Source organism: Liolophura sinensis, chromosome 9 (assembly GCF_032854445.1).
Source record: "Liolophura sinensis isolate JHLJ2023 chromosome 9, CUHK_Ljap_v2, whole genome shotgun sequence".
Taxonomy (NCBI): Eukaryota; Metazoa; Mollusca; class Polyplacophora; order Chitonida; family Chitonidae; genus Liolophura; species Liolophura sinensis.
This window is the reverse complement of record NC_088303.1, coordinates 27,647,023-27,673,106: the sequence shown is the minus strand read 5'-3', so window position 1 is coordinate 27,673,106 and position 26,084 is coordinate 27,647,023. Positions and strand designations below refer to the sequence as shown.

The 26,084-nt window shown below is 39.8% G+C and overlaps 1 protein-coding gene across 2 annotated transcripts; it reads right to left on the bottom strand.

Moving 5' to 3' along the window:
- Window positions 1-541: 541 nt before the first annotated feature.
- On the bottom strand, window positions 542-24,514 carry LOC135475348 (interferon regulatory factor 8-like). Of its 2 annotated transcripts, XM_064755207.1 has the most exons (12): window positions 15,076-15,353; window positions 14,422-14,755; window positions 10,586-10,840; window positions 8,585-8,765; window positions 7,687-7,760; window positions 7,047-7,104; window positions 6,161-6,256; window positions 5,560-5,721; window positions 4,643-4,779; window positions 2,566-2,723; window positions 1,180-1,456; window positions 542-828 (listed from the first exon to the last, which is right to left on the bottom strand). In XM_064755207.1, exons 2-12 carry the CDS (start codon window positions 14,434-14,436, stop codon window positions 688-690), a joined length of 1,554 nt encoding a protein of 517 aa, XP_064611277.1. In that variant the 5' UTR covers window positions 14,437-14,755; window positions 15,076-15,353; the 3' UTR covers window positions 542-687. The 2 variants fall into 2 exon arrangements, with proteins under 2 accessions (XP_064611277.1, XP_064611278.1); XM_064755208.1 differs by lacking the exons at window positions 14,422-14,755; window positions 15,076-15,353 and adding an exon at window positions 24,378-24,514.
- Between the last annotated feature and the right edge of the window lie 1,570 nt (window positions 24,515-26,084).

Sequence of the window (26,084 nt, the reverse complement as noted above, 5' to 3'; positions counted from 1 at the left end):
TTCGTGTTCAGCAAATACAGTTAAGATTTCGATGACCTATATACATTTATAGGGGTTTTTTCCGTACATACACAGCGTGTGAACAAATGTGGAAGGCTTGTATTATCAGACACAAAGCCGTATATAGTCCACATAGATCTTTTAGCGCTTGGACCACGTGCAAACTGCTATAGTACAACAACCTATCTAAACGATTGTTTATTGGGCAAGCAGTATTTTTCTGTACTAAACAGTGTATGATCTCGTGAGTTAATCGTATTGCTCGATAACTGGGGATAAATTCGTGATGGTTTTTACTAGATATATTTTAGTGATTTAAAGTGACCGTGCATGTACGGAAAATCTCCTAAAACACAGTACCAAGGACAAATGCAAACCCGGTCGTTCTTATAGGTAGGTACAGACACTCAGTAAACACGGCGTTGATGATCAATCAATTAAGAAAATTTACAGATCCAAATTGAGGTGAAAACGCTCTTTCTGTGAGAAGCCTGCAAGCAGACATTAGCCATAAGTTTCAATCACCCTTTTTTCACGAGCTACGAGCTGTACTTTTCATTCAGATGAAACAAACAATTTTACAAGCATAATAGACAATCGTATATTTACAGGATTTGATAATTTATTTCATTATTATAACACTGAAGTTTATACAGTGACCAGTTTTGCCGTATTTAAAGTTGCCGTCTACACAGGCTGAGGCGTGCCGGGCAGAGGGTCATACATCATACTCCAATTCCCTGACACCAGCTCCTTCACCTCTTTGACGTAAGCATCATAGGCATCCTCTGAGGAGATATGGAGAGACGGGATACCACGGACGGCAGCCTGGTTAGAAGAAAGGAGAGAGAAAAAACAACATAACATTTCTGTCTGCGAATGTATATATCGTGACAAATATTATTCTGTTGCAATTTTTTATTGGGGGCGAAGCGTGGAGGTACTGTCGAAGCCTGAAAAATTTATTGACTTGAAGCCAAAGAAAAGGCGCTTGAGCTGGATTCGAACTCACACCTTCAGTTACTAATGACGTATTAGTTGCCTATACAGAACGTCCATAGTAATTCGGCCAGTGCACACACCTACATTATGTTGTGATTTATTATATGTAATATAAAGAAACACGATGGCTCTATACTATATAAACACGATACTATATAAAATGACATAAAAACTTACCTGCTTTAAGAAATATAACGCTTTGCAGTGCGTGATTGTTGCCGATATGAGCAGGCTACGGACATCCTGAGTCTGGGGATTCCACTTTTGCCCAAAACTGACCAACAATTCTGGGCTGGGCGGAGGACCTTGACCATTACAGTACTGTTGTAATTCGGGCATAAAATGACCATTGAAGTCAAAGATTTTCTCCTTCGGGGAATCTCTTTTGAGGCGAAGAGGATGTGGAGTTCCCAAGCTTTTTGTCAATGACGGAGACTGGGCGAAAATTACACATCTGTAAACACAGTTAAATTTTGCAATACACGAGACCCATAACCAAGCTTAAAGGAAAAGACCTCTAAAAATCGAAGTAGGCATCACTAAGGAGACCACTTAAAACTCAGAGGTTAGGAACGTCACAGAAACTCTAATCACGACACTGAATGTTACAATAAATCTTTTTACCCATGAGTAAAAGATTACTGAAATAATGTTCGCAAACATTTTTTTTCTTTTGGTGAACATCATGAAAAAAAGGTGATGTGAGTGTCAGAGTTCCTAGATACCGTCAGTATGGCTCATAAAACACTCCAAAGTACTCAAATATTTAAATGCCTTTCAACACTCTTAAAAAATCTGAAAAAATAAATGCAATTATTTTTACGCATAGTTTCAGTTGTCCGTATGATGAAAGTTACGTCATATTTTGGCTTTCTTTTACTTTAATAAATCAATAGGAACATATATACATGTGAATATAGAAATTCCCACAAAGTCAATATTAATACTTAGGAAAACCACGCAGTTAAAAATCTAGTGTCCTTTTGAATTTATTGAAAATCGCTTGAAGCTGACAAAGTTTGCAGCTGCATGAAACTATAAGATCATAAAATGATACCTTTTCAACAACTCGATGATGTACATGGATTACCTTTCATCGACGCCCATTACAATTTGATTTCTTCTTTTCAAATCCCATTGAGGTTAACTTGTGCGTGTGTTCGATTTTACACTTATACTGAGTGTGTGTAAAGGCCGAGTTGCAAAAATGCCCCTCCAATTTAATCCCATGTAAACGTTAGAATGACATGTAAAACCCTACATTCAAAACAATGTAAAACGAAAAGTGAAAGATATCAGCTACTTGCACTGCGAACGAATGGATTTGGGCCTGTTCCACTAATTAAGCCTTCGCAACTCTGCGCCAAACGCTTTGACCATGGCGACGCATATCTTTGTTGTTATGGCAGGCGTTTAGTTTGCGACTGCTTCGGAGAACGGGACCCAGATTTCGCAAATGCATTTACGATGGCGACGCATATCTATGTTGTTATGGCAGGCGCTTAGTTTGCTACTGCTTCGGAGAACGTACCCCAGATTTCGCGAAAGGGACAGGTAACTCACCGGCATAATCGAGTAGCGTAGACATCGCCATTGACGACTTCCAGGACCAATCCGCGATCGAGTACATTGAGTAACTTGGAGGTGAGATGTTCAGTGGTTTCGTCCTGGTCCGGACAGGCCGGCATCTTCAACTGTTGTACGTCCTTGGGGCCGTAAATCTGACACGGGAGAGAGAGAGAAAGAGCGGTCACGGATTAACTGATTGGCTTAACTCCTACTTACAAGTACACTGGGTGATTTGTCAACAATTAGTTTAGCACATGCATGAACGGTTCCGAAATTTTCACGTACGTGTGTGTAAACCACAAAGCAAAGTGGTATTTATTTCCTAGTGTGACGTTCAACGTCACGTACACCGTTATGAAACTATAAAAGTAGGATCTCTTTGTCTGCCTTGTCTGTCCTTCAGTTTTTCTATAACCTTTCATCCCATCGACTCGACATTTGCCGGTCATATGACACTGGCTAGTTATTGCGTTCTGCTATATTTATTTATTTGATTTGATTGGTGTTTTACGCCGTACTCAAGAATATTTAACTTATACGACGGCAGTCAGCAATATGGTAGGTGGAAACCGGGCAGAGCCCGGGGGAAACCCACGGTTGCTGGCAGACCTTCCCGCGTACGGCGTTCTGCTATACACCCTACTTTCCTGATGCATTATATTTATTTATTTGATTGATATTTTACGCCGTACTCAAGAATATTTCACTCACTGGTACGACGGCGAAAATTTTATCCTGTCCAACATTCTGTTTACAGGGCATGCAATTCTTAAAGGAGAATCCCAACGCCTTTATTATCGTACTGAATGTTCCCTGGATACAATTTTTTAGCTATGTTAGTATGTGAACTGCATTTTTAAAAGTTGCATGCCAAGTAAAAAAGAATGTTGGGTGGGATAAAATTTTCGCGGCCCATCACCCTGCCCGAATTTAAAAAAAAATTCCAAAGATGGCGGACGTTAGTTTGGTTTGCCAGATTCAAATCTTTAAACGACTGGATTACTGTTGAAAGACGGTTTACCGATGCTGGCTTTGACATGTTTACGGTTTGTTCGTATAAGGGAATTGGCGTATAGCAAAAATAAGGTAGGGTTCGAGTCCTTTTTTTAGTGAATTTATCTGCGTGGAAGTCCATATGAGCGAATCTGGGCTTTACGGTAGGAACGTCCAGATAAGCTTTGGGCTACCAGGGAGCATAGTTATAGCAATCTGCTATCTTACTTCCATCCCAGTTTCTCCAAACAAATTATATAGTGATCTATCTTATAGCCACCCCAGTTTCTCCAAGCTTGGTTATAGTGTTCTGCTACCTTACTCCCACTCCAGTTTCTCCGGGTATAGTTATTGTAATTTGCATGCTATCTTATATCCACCCTCGTTTCCATTCAGCAGTTTCTCGGGGCATTCTTTAAGCAATCTGTTACGTTATTCCGACCTTGGCACACCGCCCTGGTATACAATGTTGATATATTACTTTGCTGTCTTAACTCCACGCCAGTGTCACCAACCATAGTTATATTGATCTGCTATCTTCCCTTTCTTGCTAATCCCTTACCAATGCGAACGATGTGGGGTCAAGTCCAGCTCAAGCTGGTTTCCTCTCTGGTCGCACGTGGTGAGGTCTGTCAGCACCTGCGAATGGTCGTGGGTTTCCCCCGGGCTCTGCCTGGTGTCTTCTCATCCTAATGCTGGCAGCCATCATATGAGTGAAATACACTTGAGTAGGCCAATGCGGTGTAAAACACCAGTCAATTTAAAAATAAATCTTACCTCCATGCCGGTTTCCCCAGCAATAATTATAGTGCTCAGCTACTTACATCCACATAATTATAGTTTTCAGCTATCTGACAAGAATACTTGGAGTACTCTGCTATTTTACATCCATGCCGGTCTCCACAAAAACATAATTATAGTGCCCTGCTAGCTTTCCTCCACGCCTGCCTCCCCAAACACAGTTACAGTGCTCTGTTATCTTACAACCAAAACGGTCTCCCAAGCACAGTTACAGCGCTTTTCATCTTACCTCCACATCAGTCTCCCCAAGCACAGCTACAGTGATCTCTTATCTTACCTCCACGCCTGTGTCCCCAAGCAGTGAGCTACCATCACTGTCTGGACCATAGTACAGTCGACAGCCTTCCCGCCTCCCCACCCAGAACTTCTGTGCTGTAACACCCCGGAACTTCAGGCTAATCTGCAGCTCGTGATCTGGGCAACCGGTGAATTATAAGGAGACAAAGACTTGATTCATTTGGTTGGTGTTTTGATTGCTCTAGTTTCGTTACTGTGCACATTTTTTAAAACGTCCAGCACGACTGTCAAGTCTAAGGGTGGGTACGCAGCAATGCCAGGAATAAACCACCACACCGTGGCCAAGTATCTGAACAAACTCCTGACAAAGTCCCTGACGAAACGACGCCCAATCAGGTTTCGAAAATGCGACCTCAGTGGCCAAAGGCTTGATGGTTGCTACGAGCCTGCGCTTTATCACGAGCCAGTGGGGCCCCACAGAGAAGCAAAAATAACAGTCTCAAACATATAATACTACACGTTTTTTACGAAAACGTGTTGAACATGTCTATGTATCTATCAAGTGGAATTTGTAACGTATACTTAGACATTTCTGACAGGCTTGTAGTCTAACTGCATGCATCACACATATCGGCCTACGCATTCGATTGCTTTTAGAAAGCTCTTGTATACAATTAACAATTACAAAATATTTCTATTATTTATACCTGCATAGTTTATATTCAGGTCATTAAATTAAATTGACAAGTGGCTGTATTTCACAGGTTACATGTGACCACTTGCCAGCTATCAAACTGTCGACGCTGCTCTGGTTTTATACTCTATGCCGTACGCCTTTGATGATATTAGATACTAGATCACGAGAGCTGCTTGTACATTCTCTTTGCACAGCGCCAAGCGACTTCAGGCTGCACCCAGGGTTCCTATAGATGGACCTTTCAATGTTAACTGGCTAACCTTCTGGCACTGTTTGGAATGCGAAGCGTCCGGCTTGATCAAACTGCAGCGGTTGACTCACTGTGGGACCCACAAAGGGAGGTGGTTCCTGACCAAAACACCCCATGGGCGCCCCAGTATAGGTGTCAGTAGGGTAGACCGACTCTTCAACCACAAGATCATCTAAAACTCACACAAAGCATGTCGCATGGTTAATACATGAACAGATATACCCGTTTCACACTAAATGTAGATTACCCGTCAAGAATATCGGACCTTAGTTCTCTTTTTCGATTTCCTGTTTGAAAACCGCCGACTGCTTCGTTGTGATGTAATATTTGATATACCTCGCCAGTTTCTTTTGGAATCTGCCAAATGTATGTATCATCGCGTTGAACAAGCGATAGGGTAAAGTCAGTACAAAGTCTACGCTAATAGTTTCATACTTTAGTCATGTCCAAAGCATGCACTTAATATGACAAAAGTGAAATAATCGGGAGTCAATACAACACTGGTGTTCATTCAGACGCTATCAAGTTAAGACCATGTTCACAAATCTAATGAGACATCACAAGCACACGCAGGGTAACGCGCCAAGCACAGCGCGCATGTATCCACTGACCTCGTGACATCATGAAATCAGCTGTTGTCTGGGATCTGGTCGTATCAGGGTCAACCTCCATGGTCATCTCTTCACTCTGTGATGACATACTTCTACCTGTAAACGGCAATTCCATACAATATCACTGCTATATATCTACCCGAATGCGCCACTAACATAGTACAGATACTGCTTATGTTTTTCTTGAAATTAAGGTACCGTTAAAGTTTGGACATTCAAGACAATCGTGTAAGCAGATCTTATGTACTTTAATCATGCAAAATTCAGGCAAAAAAGCATTTTTCAGAGGAAAAACCTTGGTGTTATTGACACCTCAGTGACTAATCAAAATGGGCGCAGTATTTGTACTCCCTAACAATGTCGATGCTTCTGTTGTTACGTGACCGTGTTTCTGTTGATACGTCACAGTGTTTCTGCTGTGACGTGAAAGTCTTTCTGTTCTTGTGTGACAGTACTTCTGTTGTTATGTGACGGTGTTTCTGTTGATACGTCACAGTGCCTCTGCTGTGATGTGAAAGTCTTTCTGTTCTTGTGTGACAGTACTTCTGTTGTTATGTGACGGTGTTTCTGTTGATACGTCACAGTGCCTCTGCTGTGACGTGAAAGTCTTTCTGTTCTTGTGTGACAGCACTTCTGTTGTTATGTGGCGGTGTTTCTGTTGATACGTCACAGTGCCTCTGCTGTGACGTGAAAGTCTTTCTGTTCTTGTGTGACAGTACTTCTGTTGTTATGTGGCGGTTTTTTTTGCTGATACGTGGCTGTATTTCTGCTGCTTCGTGGCGGTGTTTCTGTTGCTATGTGATGATGTTTGTGTTACTAAGTAGCACTGTTTCAACACGGTTTTTTTTTCTGTCTCAGATCCCTCTGATTGTAATCCGAACCTTACCTAAAATTTGCCCAGTGACTGTGGTGGGAATGTTTTGTGGTGTTTCTTCAAATGAACTCTGTGAAACAAAGAATTTGAAAGACATTATTGCATAGCTGTCCATCATTTACCCTAAAATGTCAAACAGTACCAAGAACAATAATTTATTCGCATTTTAATCCAGAATGATACAGTGAAAATATCAAGCGTACATATAACATCAATTATCGATCGGAAGCTCTAAGGATTGTGTGTAAAATAAAACACGAAATTTACTTTTTTGTCCTTGTAATCATATTGGATTCCTCGAGTGTTGACTCCAGACAACATTCCTCACATTATATACACTTCGGTCACTCTAATTTCCTCAACCCATAATCAGACCGCTGCCAACAATATCTCCTGTACGGCGTCGTGGACCAATGAAAAAAAGGTTTCGTGAACACCATATAAACAACAGATTTACCTGCCTAAAAACTTGTTCCCTGGATGCAAATAAGGCAGTCGATGGAAGTAGGCGTACACTGAGTACAGTGTGAATGTACGGATGTACAAAAGCTCCATACAGTTTGATTTTCATACATGCGCCATACAGATTGATTCTCATACATGCGCAATGCAGTATCACGAGAGGACACTGCTTTATCTTTGTATACACTACCTGCAGTGGTACCACAGCCTGGACAATCTCTTCTGTCTTCGCCAAGTGTGCCTTAGGGCTTGTGCTGTCCACACCTAACACACAAAACAAACAAACAGAAATGCCGATGTCTGTTCATAAAGTGTTGTAGAGGTATATTTTCCAGAGGGCCCATATATATACGGTATATGTGCCGCATTTAACCTAATCTTGTTGCTAATTTTGGTTGATTCTAAGAGCCTTATGAATCTTATTTTGTGTCTTTTGTATCTGTGTCATATGTACATCGACGATTCAGAGTGAGTGAGTGAGTGCTTGGGGTTTAACGTCGTACTCAACAATTTTTCAGTCATATGACGACGAAGGAATCATTAGGGTGCATGTACATGTAATGTGCCTCCTTGTTGCAGGACGGATTTCCACCGCTCTTTTATTTAGTGCTGCTTCACTGAGACGACTTACCGAAGGCAAGTAAGCCGCCCCGCCCGAGCCATTATACTGATACGGGTCAACCAGTCGTTGCACTATCCCCTTCATGCTGAACGCCAAGCGAGGAAGTTACAACTTCCTCTTTTAAAGTCTTAGGTGTGACTCGATCAAGGATTGATCCTGGATCTACCGGTCCCGATCGACGATTCAGAAGCTAGGGTGAAAAAGGTATACGGTCAAACGCCTTCGCGATTATTTCTTATTTTTACATATACTACTTATTTCACAATTTCTTTTTCGCCATCTTATACAATAAGTTATTGAGAATCCACAGGTATTTTTCTACTCAACAGACTGTACATTAAATAATTCATACTTTATTTTATAGAATGTGTGTAGATAGTTACTTATAGTTATGTTCTCAACTGAATAGACACAACGTAACGTATCCCTACGCATCCATCTGCGCGTAACCCATCGATATGTTTACCTGGTTTCAACGGAAGAAAGCGGTACACTCGATAAGGCGATGGTTCCTCGAGTTTGCTCAACTCCTTCATTTCCTGGATGTCCGGCAGTTTGTTGAGAGCACATCTTAATCGTGTTTTCCAAGTTGACCAATCTTCCTTATCAATCCCTTCCCGAAACCGGCCGGTGTGGATAGCCCACTCCTGCAAATATACGCACTTCAGTGTCAGGTGTCTACACAGATCTGGAGACAATCTGGACCATGTTCTTGGTATCTGGCTGGGTGTGGAGAGTGCTAGATCTTGATAGATCGTCTTTGTTGTACTCATTTAGTGGTGCGGGTCGTGGGCGAGCAATGAAGAGGTTTGTCTCAGTTTCAAGGGCGACTGACACGGTTTTAAGAATACCAAAAGAACATTATACCTATGTAATAAAAATGAAGACTGGAAGAATTCATTATTATGTTGTTTTTGCCATCAACTGCTTATTTAATACAGGGTTTTTTCGGTCACTAGCTGCAGCTTTCTGAGAGAGCGACTGTATCTAGTCGACTATATTTATGACATAACAAGTTTAACGATTTATCTATTTATTTGATTGATGTTTTACACCGTACTCAAGAATATTTCACTTATACGACGGCGGCAAGCATTATGGTGGGAGGAAACCAGCAGAGCCCGGGAGAAAACCACGACATTCTGCGGGTTGTATCTAGTTGTATGATCATATTGAAAACATGAAGTAACTTACATTTCTAGAGTTAAACACTAATATGAAGAAAGGGTGCTCACTGTATCATGGTTTTTTTTTTTCATGTGCATAAAAACGCAAATGCGTGCATGCATAGTCTGTTTCCTGTCGGTGGATCTTTGAATCGCCACAGACCCAGCCAAGAATCGAATCCAGCTTGTGTTGGCGTGGTAAGAACATTATTTATGTCAACGGGTATGACAGATGCTTATCTGAGATCTCTCAAACTTAAAGAGCTACTTTGGTGTCATAACACCTAAAGACAAGGTGAGTTGATAAACACTGAGACAGTCTGGATTGCTTTTTCCTCATTTCTGAAAATATTGCAGTGAATTAAACCGATATTGTACGTTTCGTCAGAGTATACGGAAACAAAATATTTCTGTCCCTTCCACAATGCCTGGTGTGACGTCACCCACGAACACATGACGTCGTCAATCGCTGACGTATATCCACAAATGACACTGCCCTTTCAAACGCATACGACGTCAACCCAGCATAACTGCCTTACTCAACGTCACATCTGCCTGATTCAACGTCATACAGGGAATATTATCACGTCACATCAGGAAAATTTTAAGAACACAGCCAAAAATTTTGTTTTTCAAAGAATCTTCAGTTATATGGGTTAAATAGTGTTATTCATCAAAATCCTATTGAAACATAGTGTTAGGCTTACTCCGTAGGATTTCTTTCATATCACTGTAATATTTCTAAGCAATTTGTATTCTGACCAAAGTGGCAGTTTAAAGCGCTCACCTCGCTTACATACATGAAAATATTTCTGAGTACCACCTAAAACACCAATCAGATGCCCTTAACATTGTTTTTGCGTGCTTCACAGAAAAAAAATATACGGTATCTTCCAAACAAATCGACAGTTAACATAGTTAAGAACATATCATTTCTGTTCCTATAGTGTATATTTAAAGATAGTTTTCTCCTCCACCACAATGCTGACCGCCGCCGTATAAGCACGGAGTAAACCACCCATGAAAAAACAAAAGGTCGGTTAACTGAATGAATGGATAATCAATGAAAAATTGCTCTATCTATACATATGAATGTATAAGCCATTTCCGCGTACGTGGGAAGGTCTGCCAGAAACTTGCGGACGGTCGTGGTTTTTCCCCGGGCTTTGCCCGATTTCCTCCCACCACATAATGCTGAACGCCGCCGTAAAAGTGAAATATTCTTCAGCACGGCGTAAAACGGCAGTCGTATAAACAAATAAATTAGACATTTTACTACCATACAATCTATGTATATATACCTTGAAAATAAGCGAATCATTCTCTGACCAATCTTGCTTTCCACCGTGCTTCCAGGGCAGCTGGAATATCCCGGCGGCCCTGTCCTTCCACTGTACTCCCGGGATATTACCGCTGTTCAGCTTGGACTGTAACCAGGGCCGCAGTCTCTGGCGTCCGTCTCCTGACATCTTCGTTGAGTGTGATTTTATGTTGGGTGGATCTGGATAGGCGATACTGTGCGGAGAAATCACTAATCCCTGTGGCACTTCGAATGGCTTTAAAAGAAAAGAAAACGATGGTTACACCTTATGCCGGTCACGGTATTATATGCTATAACTTTATTATCACCGCAGCATCTGAAATAACTTTACAGAAAAGAAGACTACGCAATTTGTGGCTGTATATTAAGCAATAGATTTAGTCGCTGTACCATCACAAATAGCTTTAAAGGAAAACAAAAGATTAGTTCCGTCAAAAAACACTTGTGTTGTATGAAAACAAACATGTGTTCTTTCGAACACAAGTCTTGTGTTATGTTTGAACAACTCTGTTTTGCGTTGAATTAACACAAGTTCATGTGTTGAAAGAATTGAACATAAGGTGTTATGTTATACACAATACTTGACTTAAAACTTAATCAGTTAATTTTAACATAAAGTTTGTTGTCTGAGTGATGCTAGAATGCATTCTGCTATTATAGTTGACTGTTCTGTTAAACATAGACTAACATAGAATGTTATGTTGAATATGACAACATTGTATGTTATTTAAATTAGTGATAATTATGCCTGTCGAACATTCTCGTTTAAAATTAGCAAATTAATTTTTTGAGTGTTGCTACAGAAGTTTTTGTTTCATTGCATAAATTACCTCATTTGGGTTTGACACAAATTTGTGTTTGATTACTTTCTAACACAAACATTTGTACTTCACTTTATTTAGCACTTTATTCAGCCTGTGTTCAGGTAACACATTTGTGTGTTGAATGAAAACAACACGTTTTTGTGTGTTGCAATTATGACGGAATCAAAGATTTACAGCCTGCGGCATATAGCCAAAATAGCTTTAAAGCTATAAATTATAATTATGTATCTGATGAATGTAATATTTGCTCCGGTGGCGACTCAAATAGCTTCAAAACAAAAGAAAACAATACTAACAAAGTATGCCTATACAAAACATTTATCTAGCTCGGCGCCATATATGACTGTATACAAGGAAAAAGGAAACAACGGTTATACATGACTTACACCTGCATGCACATTTACTACCTGACGTACCTCAAATAGCTTTAAAGGAAAAGAAAACATGTAGTGACAATTATACCTGTCAAACATTTATTCCCTCTTGAATACCTGGAATGCATTTAAAAGAAAACAATACTTCCAACTGTGTTTGTATCAAACATTTATTGGTCTCCTCTATTAGAAAAGAAAACAACAATTACAAGAGCGTCGGTACCGTAAAATTACTCCGATCGAAGTAAGCTATCAAGGAAAACATAACAATAGTTGTATACACATATTTCCGTGCCTAAAATAATGTAAAAAAAATGATGTTTACAATCCCAGACCTGAGGTCATATATCACATACAAGATAAGGGCAATCAAATTCCAGGCATTGAAAAGTTATGTTAGCAGGGGTCGGTTTCATGAAGTATACTTAGCGTTAAGTAGCTCTTAGTTAAGTGCACACTGCATCTCTACAACATATGTAGTTAACGGCAAACTAAGCTAAGTGAGCTTCATGAAACCGGCCCCTGCAATTGAGATACAAGAAACCCATAATGTTTCCCATAAACCAAGAAACATATGTCACGGACCATGAAAACGAATAGGGTTATTCTATATGTATTATTATAATAATAAATAATAAGAATAATAGAGTATTATATATGAAATTTTGTATTTACAGGCCTGTCTCGAAATATCTAAAATCATACCGTGGCGGCCTTGTAAATATGGCCAAGGTCACAGAAAATGAATACTTAAATGAATACATGTTGAATAAGTCTGCTAAATCGGGCTACACACTTTCAATAGACAGAGTTTTTTTTTTATAAGAAATGTATGGAAAAATATACAGACGCGCGGACGGACGGGCGGACTGATGCCAACAGTTACGGCAATATATAGTCATGTTTTGGCCGAAGGGTAAACACGATTGGAATTTCACTAATGGTCGTATAAACCTCGATTTGTACAAGCCACAAACAAAGTATTTTTTTGTTTGTTTGTTTGTAATAATACTAAAGGAATCCTTTAGTTTTAGTGTTCTATAACTAATACTAGTAATAATCATTATTTCACGCCTTCTTAACTAATTTGAATTGAACAACAAGCGTGTATGTGAGATTTCTATCAAACCATTGCAGAAGAATGTACTTTTTCTTGTTTTACTTCTTTTGTCGGAGGCCAATTCTTCTTTGTGTAACGCGACGCGAAAATCGAGCCTCGATGCGCGAGGCACCATGAGAGGGTACCTCGTATCCGCTGTCTCGTGTCCTCATTCGACTTCTATCATCCAAGTGCAACTATGTCCCCAACCACGCAGCGACTCATCTGGCGCACACACACCGATATCTGCGTTTTAATTTTGGTGTCATTTAGATACATTATTTACATTTACACATACGTTGTATAAGGAGGAAGAATTAGAATAAGTGATTATCTACCGGCGGTTCAGGTTAAATCTACCATTTAAATTCAATTATTCGATCCGGAGAAAAATCAGAAGCTGACGTGAATCGAATTCCCAGCATTAATTAATTAAAACAACATTTCTTGGTAAAACTATTTTTATGGATGAATGCGTCATATTAGCAAGTCACCAAGTCTGGCATCAGGAACATGATTGTGGAAGATTGTGTTAAATTTACATGAATGCTCGCGCACTCCGGGAGAAATGGGGACAATGTGCTAAAGCAGGAAGAAAGCTTTCCTTGTTCGCGAGACAGTGATTTTTATGACTGATTCGGGAGACCAAAGCGCACTGCATACATCATATAATATACCCAAAGACGTACAGCACAGCTAGTAAAACCGGCCCCAATAGCTCAGTTGATAGAGCGTTCGTCCAGACAGCGGCAGATCCAGGGTCGAGTCACACCTGACCTTAAAAGAGGAAGTTGCAGCTCCCTCGCTTCAGCATCAAGGGGATAGTTCCCCTAGTGCTCAGACTTAAGCAGAATTAAATGAAATAAATGCAGTGATGGTAATTGCATTTTATTAGACGTCACTGGTCAAATGGTGTGTTGTCTATCACATTTGACATACAATAACGTTTAGGCCTACATATGGTATATGACCAAAGATGGATTCAACTTGTGCAGTATTGTCGGAGAAGTAAACCGAACACGTCGCATGAAAAACCTAAAAAAAAAAAACATGACTAGAAACCAACAGACCTTTCCTAGTTCTAAGTCAAGAGTCACTAAGTGGTTAGCTCAAACTTAAATAGGATGGTATTCACAGTGAAGGTATATAAGTTTAGATCTCAACTGACTTTAAGTCGATGATTAGGGATTAGCAGCGAAAAACAGAATTGAACATAACAAAACATAACAAGATAAACTTCTGTGGGCATCATCTCTCTCCTGATATCAGGAAAGAGCCTTTGTAACTGATCTCCGAAAACATAATCTATCTTGTGACACCAGAGAGCAAAATCTTACAACGGACCTCACAAAGAGGAGCCTTACTATTAAGTCCTCAGAATACACAATCTCACTTCTTACCTCAGACAACAGAATTCACTTCTTTCCTCAGAGAACAGAATTTCATTTCTGACCTCACCGAACAGAATATACACCTCGATGTCTCACCCCTGATCTCAGAGGTTAGACCCAGGACTGACCTCTGGAAAGGGCATAGGATCTCCTCCTAGACTCAAGCTCTGCACTCAAGCATCTCCCACAGATCATAGATGAGGGATTCACCACTGGCTTTAGAAACCAAAAATCGCAAATCAGACATTTCACTGCATTTAAAGAGATCAAAACCCTCACAAAGAGCTTTTGCCGAATCACGCCGCTACAGCGTTATTCTCGTCGTTCCAAGCCAGTCCAGTCACACGCTACAGAAGCCATCTTCTCCTGATCCTGGTGCGGCTTGATGTCAGAGAATTTGTCATACGGATAGAAGATTTACTCGTTGCACTTCAGTTTCCTCCACCCGTAAACCTGACCGTCCTGTATAGGTGAAAAAATATTCATGAGTGTGGCCACAATGCATATTCAAATACATAAATCAAACCTAACAACTAATCTGAGACACTCTCATCTCTTACTCCATTGTGTTTGCACATCACTGTTAAAGTTAAAAAACAGAATCAAAAATTGAGGACCCAATTTCACTAAACAAACTCATACAATCACGGATCTCATACAACGAAAGATAATAACTGACGGCAGTCGATATCATATTGCAAATAGCGTCAAAGATTGTCTGGGGTCCAGGCAATAATGGAACTGACTGAAAACGATCCCATGCATAAAAAGTTGTGACTTACCTTTGAAATTCGCCAGAGTTGCAGTATAACGCTGAAAAATGTCGCTCAAAATAAAATGGTAATGTGACAAAGAAAATGTGCAGAAAGTTCACTCGAAGTTTCTAACAACCAGGTTTTCTCACAGCCATGGCGATGCATGCACCCACACTGATCCCGGAAACAAAACCTAAGGATAGTTACATCGGTATTCACCGCACAAATCCTCAATCCTCATCCCTCACGGGCGTCGAACAAATATAGATAATCTCAACACCGAATTTCACAATAAATGTCCTAAAAACTGTACTGCGTAGTTTGTTGTTCATCCCTGAATTTGCGATGACGATTTGTGGGTGAACTGGTGACGTAGTACACATGCATTGTAAGAAAGCAAAGATCAGTCTGGCCAGGACCCGAGTCGCCATTGCGGGGGAAAGGGTATCCCACTGGTAAACCTTGGCCGAAAGACGTAAGAGCCTTTATAGTTTCCTGTCCATTTGACACTGTACCGGTGTACAGACGCTGGAACGTTTACTGTCCTTATATGGAGACTGCAAACTTGTTTCAAGACAACAGTTTTCACATCTTACATCTTAGACACCTTCAACGAGTACAACAACCTGAATGCTGAGAACAAGCTTTATACTTTCTATGGGTATTAGGTGTTTTATATATAGCACTAAGCACGTAGGCAATATTACTCCATAGGGATGCTGCAAGTTCAGTAGTGGTTATTACAGAGCTGAAAACTTTGAAAGAGAAGACAACACTAGACCAAACATATACAGGCATCAATGAAGTATTCCACATGACGTTTAAAAAGCATACCATTTTACTCTGCATTACAGAGACACTGCAGTACAAAGTAGGCAAACACACATTGAGACAATTGGGAGTGTAACAATTCATTTCTATAACCCGAGATGGCAACTATTTCCACGAACATCACCCGAACCTTGTTTTGCTTTTTGGCACATGAACATGGGATACGAGTGACGCCATATCGTGTTTCCGGTTTCTCTAACATGGCGCATCTCATAGCCTCTCAGGAATTCCCCATTAAAAGTTGATTGATGGAGTTATCAACCACGCCAGAGCAAAATGGCTGTGGCCCTTCAGTTTTGTTTTCAACCCTCTCCCACAATAATTAAGGTGAATATTTGTTTTCTTTTCTTTAAATTAATCAAGTTATTCCACCATGTCCCTGTAGATCCTCTCGCCAAAAGGTCGTAGCCTAACCATACAGAGAGAGGTGGAGTCAAACACGAGACGTTAATGATATACGGCCGATATATAGGACGCAGCGAGATATGAGTCGGAATAAGAATGATTCCTACTATTTGATGTGACAATCATAACCATAAACCACAACACCATCTGAGGGCGTGTAGAATCTGTGCTTTACAATTGCGGTTTTGGTTGGCTCGTCTATCTCAAATTAGACTCACACTTCATGGACATAAGACTGTATCCCACTTCTGCTATACTGGGTATACGTGATCTTCCATATTATCAGCTTCAAATATACAAGTGTGATTTTCTTGTGCACAATTCACTGAACAAACATGTCACAATGCATTTTTTTTTTGTATACGAAAAATAATTCAAACACTTAGATCAGAAAGAGACAAGATGTATAAGAGAACACCCCCCCCCCCACCATGCATTTTAATCACTCGTCTGACATAAGACTAGATTTCAATGTCTATAAATTAGACTGACAAACTTTCTCGTTAAAAGCTTAAAAGCTTAGCTGTATCACATATACACAGAAGAATGACTAACTAGCTAAAGCGACAATGACGTGTAAAATGATGAACGAAAGCTCGGGTGAGAGAGGCTATATAAAGAAGCTAACACATCTTATATATACATGTACACTATCATATAAACATATGTATGATTTAAAATAAATCATGGGAACTTTGTTAAAAGAGTGTGGCATTCGACGTAATACAGACATGCATGCACGGTCACTTACAAAGCACGGACAAAAAGTCAACTTGTGAGCGGAATGTCCAGTCGGGTAAAACCTAAGTCACATGTAAGACTTTGAAACCGACAATCTTGATATTTCAGTATAAAGCTATTTGTCGGCCATTGCAGTGTCACCAGAGTGGTCTGGTGTTCCAGTGAGACAGTACTTAACATGGTGACACTGACACCGATCTGCTAAGTCTACAAGGACATAGGCCTACACTTGTGAAAATAATTTTAAAAGTTATTTTGTAAACTCAAACAACAATTGCACATTGTACCATAGGCCGATATAGTTACTTCAAACCCTTATCATATAAAGGCATTTTCTTTAAATCTGTTATAAAGCACCTTATCTATAGCGTGAACCTATATGGATGAATGATGGTGGTAAATAACAGATGTTTCTAAAAATCATACCGACTATATGCAGGACAAAACAGAGCCATTCCTATAGTGAGTCTCGGGCAAAGAGTTGTCAGTTGTTTACCTGAGAGATCGCATGCGAAGGGAACCCCGTGTGTGGGGTAAACATTGACGAATGCTGACCAAACACCAGTTCCATGTCCATCATATCGCAATCTTGACAAGAATCTTTTAAAGTCCGATGTTACCAAGCGCCAAGCGCTTATAAAGATGATCTTCCAAACGTTATTTCAGTTGTAAATCTGAATCAATAGGTTCATTCCTCAACAATCTTTTAGTTTTCTTTGTCATAGGCTTATTATTAATTCCATTTGGTGTCAGTCATGACTCTCAGACAATGTGACTGCCAAATACGGCATAAGTTAAACAATCAGTGCGCGGATTTATGACCTACTGAGTTTTTATCGCGCCTCCTGATTGGTTCCGCTTATAGGCCTCCCTAAGGAAGGCGTGACTCACCTGGGATTCATGATTTACTCAACCGGACGTGGTTTCGCCAGAAGAATGAAGCACTGATTACGAGATCCCTGCGTGCGTGGGATGGGGGTACTGAGAAAAGTTTTTTCCAAGAGTTATTATTTCTGACTAAATGTTTCTCAAGGTATAAGAATACAGTACCGACAGTATCGTGTGTACGTGATACCGGTACATAACGTTTAGACACGTGACCAATATTTTGCTTGCTTTCTGTCTTTTAATATCTGTCATTCGGTGCTACTACAATTCATAAATTCATGTGTTTACAGCTTCTTTTTTGTGGACATAACAATGAAAAGTAAAAACAAAAGTGAAAGAACCTCAGAAATTAATAGAAGATAAATTTCATCAAATGTAACTCTTTTCTCCATCTAACAACAGGAGGAACCAAAAACAAAACTGAAAGTAAATATACAGACAGAGTTAAACAGTATACATGCCTTTAGAATAAGGTTCTAAATAAGACCCATATGTAAGTTATCCTATAGCTGATATACTTAGGTGCATTTTCACAACAATGCTCTCTTTTTTTTTAGTACAGAGCTGTGATACAGGCTAGATACTGGAAAGGAAGTATGCATGGATCACATATGCATCTACCTCCACCACCAATCAATTGGTGGACTTTCCTTATACATTATCCTACTCAAAGACGTGAAACTTAAGCTAGTGACATATATATCGTGACACATTTACCATCTACCGTTAAATGTCTAATTTTCCAACTCTTGTTTCACGTTTATTTTAAGGGAATATGTTTTATTTTATATTTTAGAGTATGTTTAGGAACACTAAGCATTTTGGAGTGGTAGTGTTGGATTTTAAGTTTACCATAAATCCTATAACTAATGTTTAGGTGCTGAATAGACCATCGACGACTGTGTTGAGTTTCTTGAAAAGGCTATCATTATTCATCACGGAAATATTGTTCTACTTTTATTTCAGCTAATATGACGAGTTACATCAGGACAGGTGAAGTATTCTTCTATTTATGGCGCTACTTATAAATCGTCTTTCTTGGAAAAATACTTAACCCTGTTGAACAGAGTTTAAACAAAAACTTCCTGTCACAAATGGATGTGTATACCTAAACTCGTACACTGGAATTAGACACATCAGATTGTGATTATAAAACTAGGGTAGTTAGTATTATTTACCACATATGATTGCAAACAATTGTTTTCAAACGTGGTATTTCTCGGTCATTCCCGGATTCAGTGTTCAAGCCATTCATGGGATGGTTTAATTTAAAACGATGAAACCCACAGGTGAAAATACTACAGACAAAGGGACGGTACTCTGTATTTGTGTCCTATCTCACAAAGATGAAGACATAGTTAAAAGACTCATGGCTCTGGATCAAGACACAGATCAACACCAAAACTAAATAAACCGAAAGTTAGCCACAAAATTTCATCCATATCTGCCTATGACTTTCATCCATATCCGCCCATGACTTTCATCCATATCCGCCCATGACTTTCATCAATATCTGCCCATGACTTTCATCAATATCTGCCTATGACTTTCATCCATATCCGCCGATGACTTTCATCCATATCTGCCTATGACTTTCATCCATATCTGCCTATGACTTTCATCCATATCCGCCTATGACTTTCACACAGACAAACAGACAGACAGAAAGACAAATAAGCGTCGGCGATGTCCACACTGAAATAACCAAAGCGATTTACCTTCTCTGTCGTTTGTAAACATACGAATTAAGGGAAATGCTACACAAATTAACACAAGTTTCTAATTTAGCCGTCAACATTCTTACGTGCATGACCATGTGGTGACGTATAATTTCTTGACAAGTTTTATATTTTTGGTGATAATATTAACGCACTGGATATACATAACTTTGGGGTACATGATTTGGATAAAATATCATACAGCTTTGACAATCCTACACAACTGAAATGATAAAGGCCAACCATAACCACCTGTTTATAGCTTAGAAAGTGGTTTATTCATTTTGAGTGCTTGAGGTTTAACTTCGTTCCTTCATTTTGAAAAGCAACACGTGTGTTGTTATATACTGAGCACCATAAGGCTCTTATGAGAATCTGGTCGAACGAAAAAGTATACTTCAGGTTCAAGCTGTTTATAGTTCGTTTGTTTGTCTCCAACACTTGTCATTTTCTTTTCCTCGCGTTTCATTCTGATACCATACGAATGAACAACGCAAGTTCAAGGATTAAAAAGCCATTTGTGGGAAGTGGTATGTATCCGGAATTTGGACAACTGACATATTTAGTACCCGGACGGAAAATGTAACATTGTTATGCTACAGTTTCGGAATCTCTGACCTCTATGAAATAGCAGTCAAACAAATGGCAAATTTATCGGCTAACAGGTCAACTTAAGTTTCGATCAGCCTGGCTCTTAAGACAATGCGGCAGAAAGGAAAAAAGGAAAAACAAGTTAGGAAAAAACATTATTCGCCTGTGCATTTACTCTGTAACATAAATAATCGGTTAACACATTGTAGATCACAGCTGCATACGGATTACAAGCGTGGGTTATTAGAATGGCTACATACAAGGAAGTAAAGTGCGCAATTAAAAGTATCACTTATCGAGGCATAAATTCTCTCCCCAAATGTAGAGGTTGTTCGATAAGATTTCCATATCTAGATATTGTTATGTTGGTACATACATACACATAAATATAGGTCATGCGGCGTTATATATGGATACACTGTATGGGTCTTTTTGCCGGGTTATTACCACACGAGGTATGCAAGCCTCCGGCAGCTACGGTGGTGGCCTTGTATCAATATTTCGTACATACCCGCCTATGCACTCAATAAGTGACAGCAGCACAACATGTTGAGTAATTCTAGAACAATAACGTCTATAAAGAATTGCTATTAATCTGACTGTAAGCCATGGCCCTAAGGTGCCTGTAAGTTGCCACTATTCAAGCATTTACATGAACATATATAATAAAACATAGTAACCGAGATCAACTGACAAGAAGCCGAAATTTCACCTAAATCGCGTGACCACTTACTCTGGTTTTACTCCTCATGCTGCTGTGCTTTACATTATATAGGACTACTCAAACGTATAGGCTACAGGCAATGTAGGACAGTGTATGGATTATATAGGCCTATATATAAAGCGACATGCTCAGACGTCGCAGGACTGTCGGCCTGTTTTTAGTCAGCGTAATATACTGTATGAGCACAGCGAAAGCTTATTCAACCCTGGTGGTTGAATTCAAAAACTGTGTTTAACCTATCCCATTTAACGTGTATTCAGTTACAACCTATAACAAGCTTCATGCATGCATACGAGTTTGTCACTCAGATATATAAGCCTATAGTTACAGTCGCCTTGGACAAGGAATTTGTAGATCCCCCAGCATTTACTAGTTGTGGGGCATTGGCCACAGTAAGCAATCGACGACGTTGGTGGCGGTTTGCGCACTCCAGAATGTTACTTGTAGACCACTCGTCTTCCAACAGTATGGTGTAAATATCTATATATGAGTAAGTTCGTCAGTAACTTGCCAAAGGTCGGTGGTTTCGCGCCCACCCATAAAACTGCCACCATATAAGTGAAATATTCAAATATTTTTGAGTATATGGCGTTAAGTATAATAATCAGATTAATACATGAACTTGTTACAGACATTAATTAATATAAACCAACGATATATATATATATATATATATATATATATATATATATATATATATATATATATATATATATATACCTCTTATATCCGGCGTGCATGGTGGTGATTCATTAGAGATTAGGGATTACGTGAGACATTCTTGAGTATATATATATATATATAGCGTAAAGGACTATCAGATAAATAAATCAATATTGTCTCACTGATGTAAAACCAGCTATTAATCCCATTCACACTATACAAGTCATAAAGAAATGCTGCATCTGCAGTTTTTGTCATGTATGCACGGATGGCTATTTCTGCAAACCCATGCAAATCCACCACTTCTAATAATCTATAGCATATCCGTCATGTCAGACGTTCATATACCGTGCACTCACACGACCCATTTCAAAAACAAACTTAAAACTGTGACACCAGTTTCCAAACAAATATGTAAGAAATACTATATAAACAGTAAACAAAGCTAGGAACACGTAAGGGAGAAGCAGTGAGCAGTTATCAATGGTGCCGGGAAGACAGTGGATGTATTGTCGGCTTGACATCCACTTCAAATTTTTAATTTTTAGTCACTGGATAAATTCTATATCAAATACAAGTATAGATATCTCAGTCACACTTTAATTGCAGCTGCTATTCAAAAAGATCAGTGAGCATGCAGATGGTTGGACAAATGTAAGAGCAGACAGATATCATGTGGTAATCATATCTCATGTCCAATATAAGTACGCTTCAAAGTCAGAGTTGATTTAGTTCTGGGATATCAAAAGGATGAGACTATTGCCTGTTGCAATGTCAAAATGCTGACGAACAGACAAACGAGCAGATATAATTTTCTAAATGTTGATCAGTTATTTAGGCCAAAGGACGAGAGACGAAAATGCGCCAGAGGATTTATTTTATAGTGAGGATGATAGAAAGGCCAAGTTTGCGGTACACATGCACCTATGACCGGCTCGTATTGAAATTATAATCCCATTTGGTGTAAAACTGAACAACACACTATAACAATCAAAAACAGGCAAATGTCCAATTACGCCAATAAAGGAATAACACATCTTTTGTTTAGACTATTCCGCATTAGATTTGGACCATTAGACAACATCACTTTGGACCAAAACGAAAATTCCACATGCAGTCACAATTCATTGTTATCTTTCACTTATAAACATATCATTTTAGTCCAAGACAGTCTATACTAAGCTAGTATAGTTGAAATATACAAAACATAAATCGTGGCATGTGGTTGGTGGCTAAAAATTAGTTCCGCAGATCAACAGATTGTGTGAAACCCTAACAACTCCAAGGTTCGAATTCCACCCAGGACGTACAGTTTAATATATATTTTTTTATCCCAAGGATAGAAATGCGTCACTGTATCAATGGCGCTGGAATAAATGGCTTACAATGTATTACTGAGGGAAATCTAGTTATATAGTTACATGTAACGTCCCATATATTACACTGTGTCGTAGCACAGCAGCTGAGACCGCGAAAATAGCATAAGCGCAATCAATCAAACTAAATTTGATTGAATCAGATCCGTTATATGGTTCTGAAGATATATCACATAGGGGCAGGGCTATATGTTGCCATCTAAAATACCGACGAATAGAGCCTACAAGTTGATCGGTCCCCAAGGCTCATGTCATTAAGCCCCAATTCATATTTGGCGAAAGTCGGTCCATTACAAGCATGTGCCACTCTATACACTCGCTTTACATCACTGCTACTAGGCAAGCTAATTAGACCTTTGGAGCCTTTGCGACATACGTGGATTCGTTTGTAATCAGCGGCACCATTATTGTTTCTTGCGGAAGTATTTAATCAGCATTCAGCTATTAAATTATTCTACGTGTTAATTAGAATCATCCTGTGTTCACTTTAGACAAAGAGAATGCATGTGTTACAGTACAAAGTATTATTATAAAAAAGGGTTGAGAGAGGTTTTTTTTGTTTTCCGACATCGCTTCAACTTCTGGCCTCATCACCCTGATCTGAGTGACCTCGGTATTGTATTGTTATACACATTTTGCCACAGTGGTGGCAGTGATGTATTAAAACGACCGCAGAGTGTAAGGAGTATGATTATATAAAAAATAAATAAATAAAACCAAGCCGGTGTTGGGGTTGGAGAAAGGGTTATAGTGTAACAGTTATCGGATGAAAGGGGTTAGGAAATGGTTTTAAGGCTGAAGAGCGTTGCGGTTACGATGAAAGGAAACAGAGGGCATAAAGGGTGTATCTGCTTACATTTGTGTCCCAGTGCAAGTATGTTTGCATTGTGCGTAGGCCCTATACATTGTACAGGTGTAATGAATATTACGTCAATGTACACAGAGTTAGGCAGGAAGGTCAACGCCAAAGAGCTCGTATACAGATACGTTTGTTAATATGTAATAACAGTGTTAGCCTGCTGCCCGAGATCTACATCTGTGCATGCGCTATATACACGTAGATCTTCACCTACACCTGCCGGGGCATTTTACACATAGTTGTACACCTGCAGTAAAGGCGCTATACAGAGGTAAATCTACACCTGTCGTACATGTGGTGTATACCCAAAACACACAGTGCCATATATGCACCTACATGGAAACTTTTATTTCAGGTGGTATAACGACCATTAACGGGCGTCCATTTTGTTGTAGAGCTATGTATAGGCCTACATCTTGACACAGTAAACCACTCATGCTCAGTGACAATGGTAATAACAAATAGGCCCACATTAAATGTCTAGAAACAAACACAACTTGAAAGTGCAATAAACATATAAGCAGGAAATTCACCTATATCTGCCTCTTGTTTCGATCTTCCTTGCCCGGTCCGACGTCTGTATATGCCCGCTCTATACAAGTATGAACTCTGTGCTCCGATGATATTTCGATTTCAACGATTCCTAGAATTCACCAGGGGATTCCCCGAAATACCGCCCGCAAAGGTTTATTTTTAGGCTGATGCGTAAGGGGTTTTGTATCGTTCTGCGATAAGAGGCTGTAAGGACAAATATTATGTACGTCAGTATCATCAAACATGCTGCACTTATAAATCCAGGCGTGTGTCAGAATTTCCTTGTTTAGAGCTCTATAGGCCTGCGGTACTCGGTCTGAGACTTTACACAAGTAGTTATGGGGGTAGGGCCTATGAACTCGGTCACTACACGACCTACATGGCGGTGGCTCTGTACACGACGATCGAACACCACACGTAGGCTATTCAGCTTGTATATGGTAACGTGGACAGATATATGACTCATGACTTCATATCAAGGACACAAGTAACAGCCGCACAAGGCCGGCCAAACACTATCCCACGTAATGACATCACTTCTAAGCCTGACTTGCCTTCACTTTCGATATTTCAAAATAGAATTAAAACGAAAGTTAGCACATATATGAATACAGGTGGTGGACAATATACGTACATGTACGTCATTTGGCTCTGCAGTCATGCAGGCACATGGATGGCAAAACCCAGTGAGCCTCATCAGTTATATAATAAACTTTTACTCCACAAGGGAACAAACCAGTCCAGGATTTGAACTTGTGACTGCATTGGTGAAAGGCTAGTCAATTTCCTGCAGAAGGCAAGCACTAGGTCTTTATCTGTATTTACAACCAACGGCACCTAAGGCCTTAAAAAAGGAAGTTGTGACTTCCTCGCTTGGCGTTGGCATGAAGGGGATGCTGCAACAACTGGTTGACACGTTTCAGCATAAAATGGCTCGGGCCTTCGGTAAGGCGTCTTAGTGAAGAAGCACTAGATAAAAGAGAGGTGGAAATCCATTCTGCAACAAGGAGGCACATTACATGCACTCTAAGGATTCCTTCGTTGTCATATGATTGAAGTGTTGTTAAGTATGACGTTAAACCCCAAGCACCAGTCGTTGCACTGTCCCCTTAATGCTCAGCGCCAAGCGAGGAAGTTACAACTTCCTCTGTTTTAAGGTCTTTGGGTGTGACCCGACCCAGGATTGACCCCCTAGGCGGACGCTCTACCAACTGTGCTAGCAGGGCCGGTAGAAACTGTTCAGGAATCAACCTTATCACACAAATATCAAGGGACAATATCTTTCAAATGTTTACCACCAAAGGTGGGTGAGTTTTCTCTTCGTCGAAGTACTTGTTATTCCTGACCTGCTTAAATTTCTGAGAGATCCACACGAGTTGTCTTCTATCATTACACTTCCCTTGGCGTCTTAAGTTTCACTTATTTTGTGATCCGCATACCACAGGATCGGACCTTGTGATTTTTGCAGTTTTCGTGAACGGTGAACCATATATAATTTTAAAACATTGACAAGTTTGGGTAGGCCTATGCCAAACCATTTACACTAGGAACTCGCTTCTTGTATCTATGCATCTTTAATAGCTTATCCCTGGGGTGCACAACTATCCTTGCGGTTCTGGCGGTAAATCGGTGGGGCCATGCAGTTTTGAACCTAAACAGTTTGGCGACTTAGGTTTAAGGTTGTGACAGCTAGCATGACATATTAC

Bases quoted from the DNA above. Each gene is read 5' to 3' on its own strand.
- LOC135475348 (XM_064755207.1), bottom strand. The intron at 8,766-10,585 runs GTATATATACAT...GTATATTTGCAG, and splicing joins ATGATTCGCTTATTTTCAAG to GAGTGGGCTATCCACACCGG. The intron at 2,724-4,642 runs GTAAGATAAGAG...CTCCCGTGTCAG, and splicing joins TTGGGGACACAGGCGTGGAG to ATTTACGGCCCCAAGGACGT.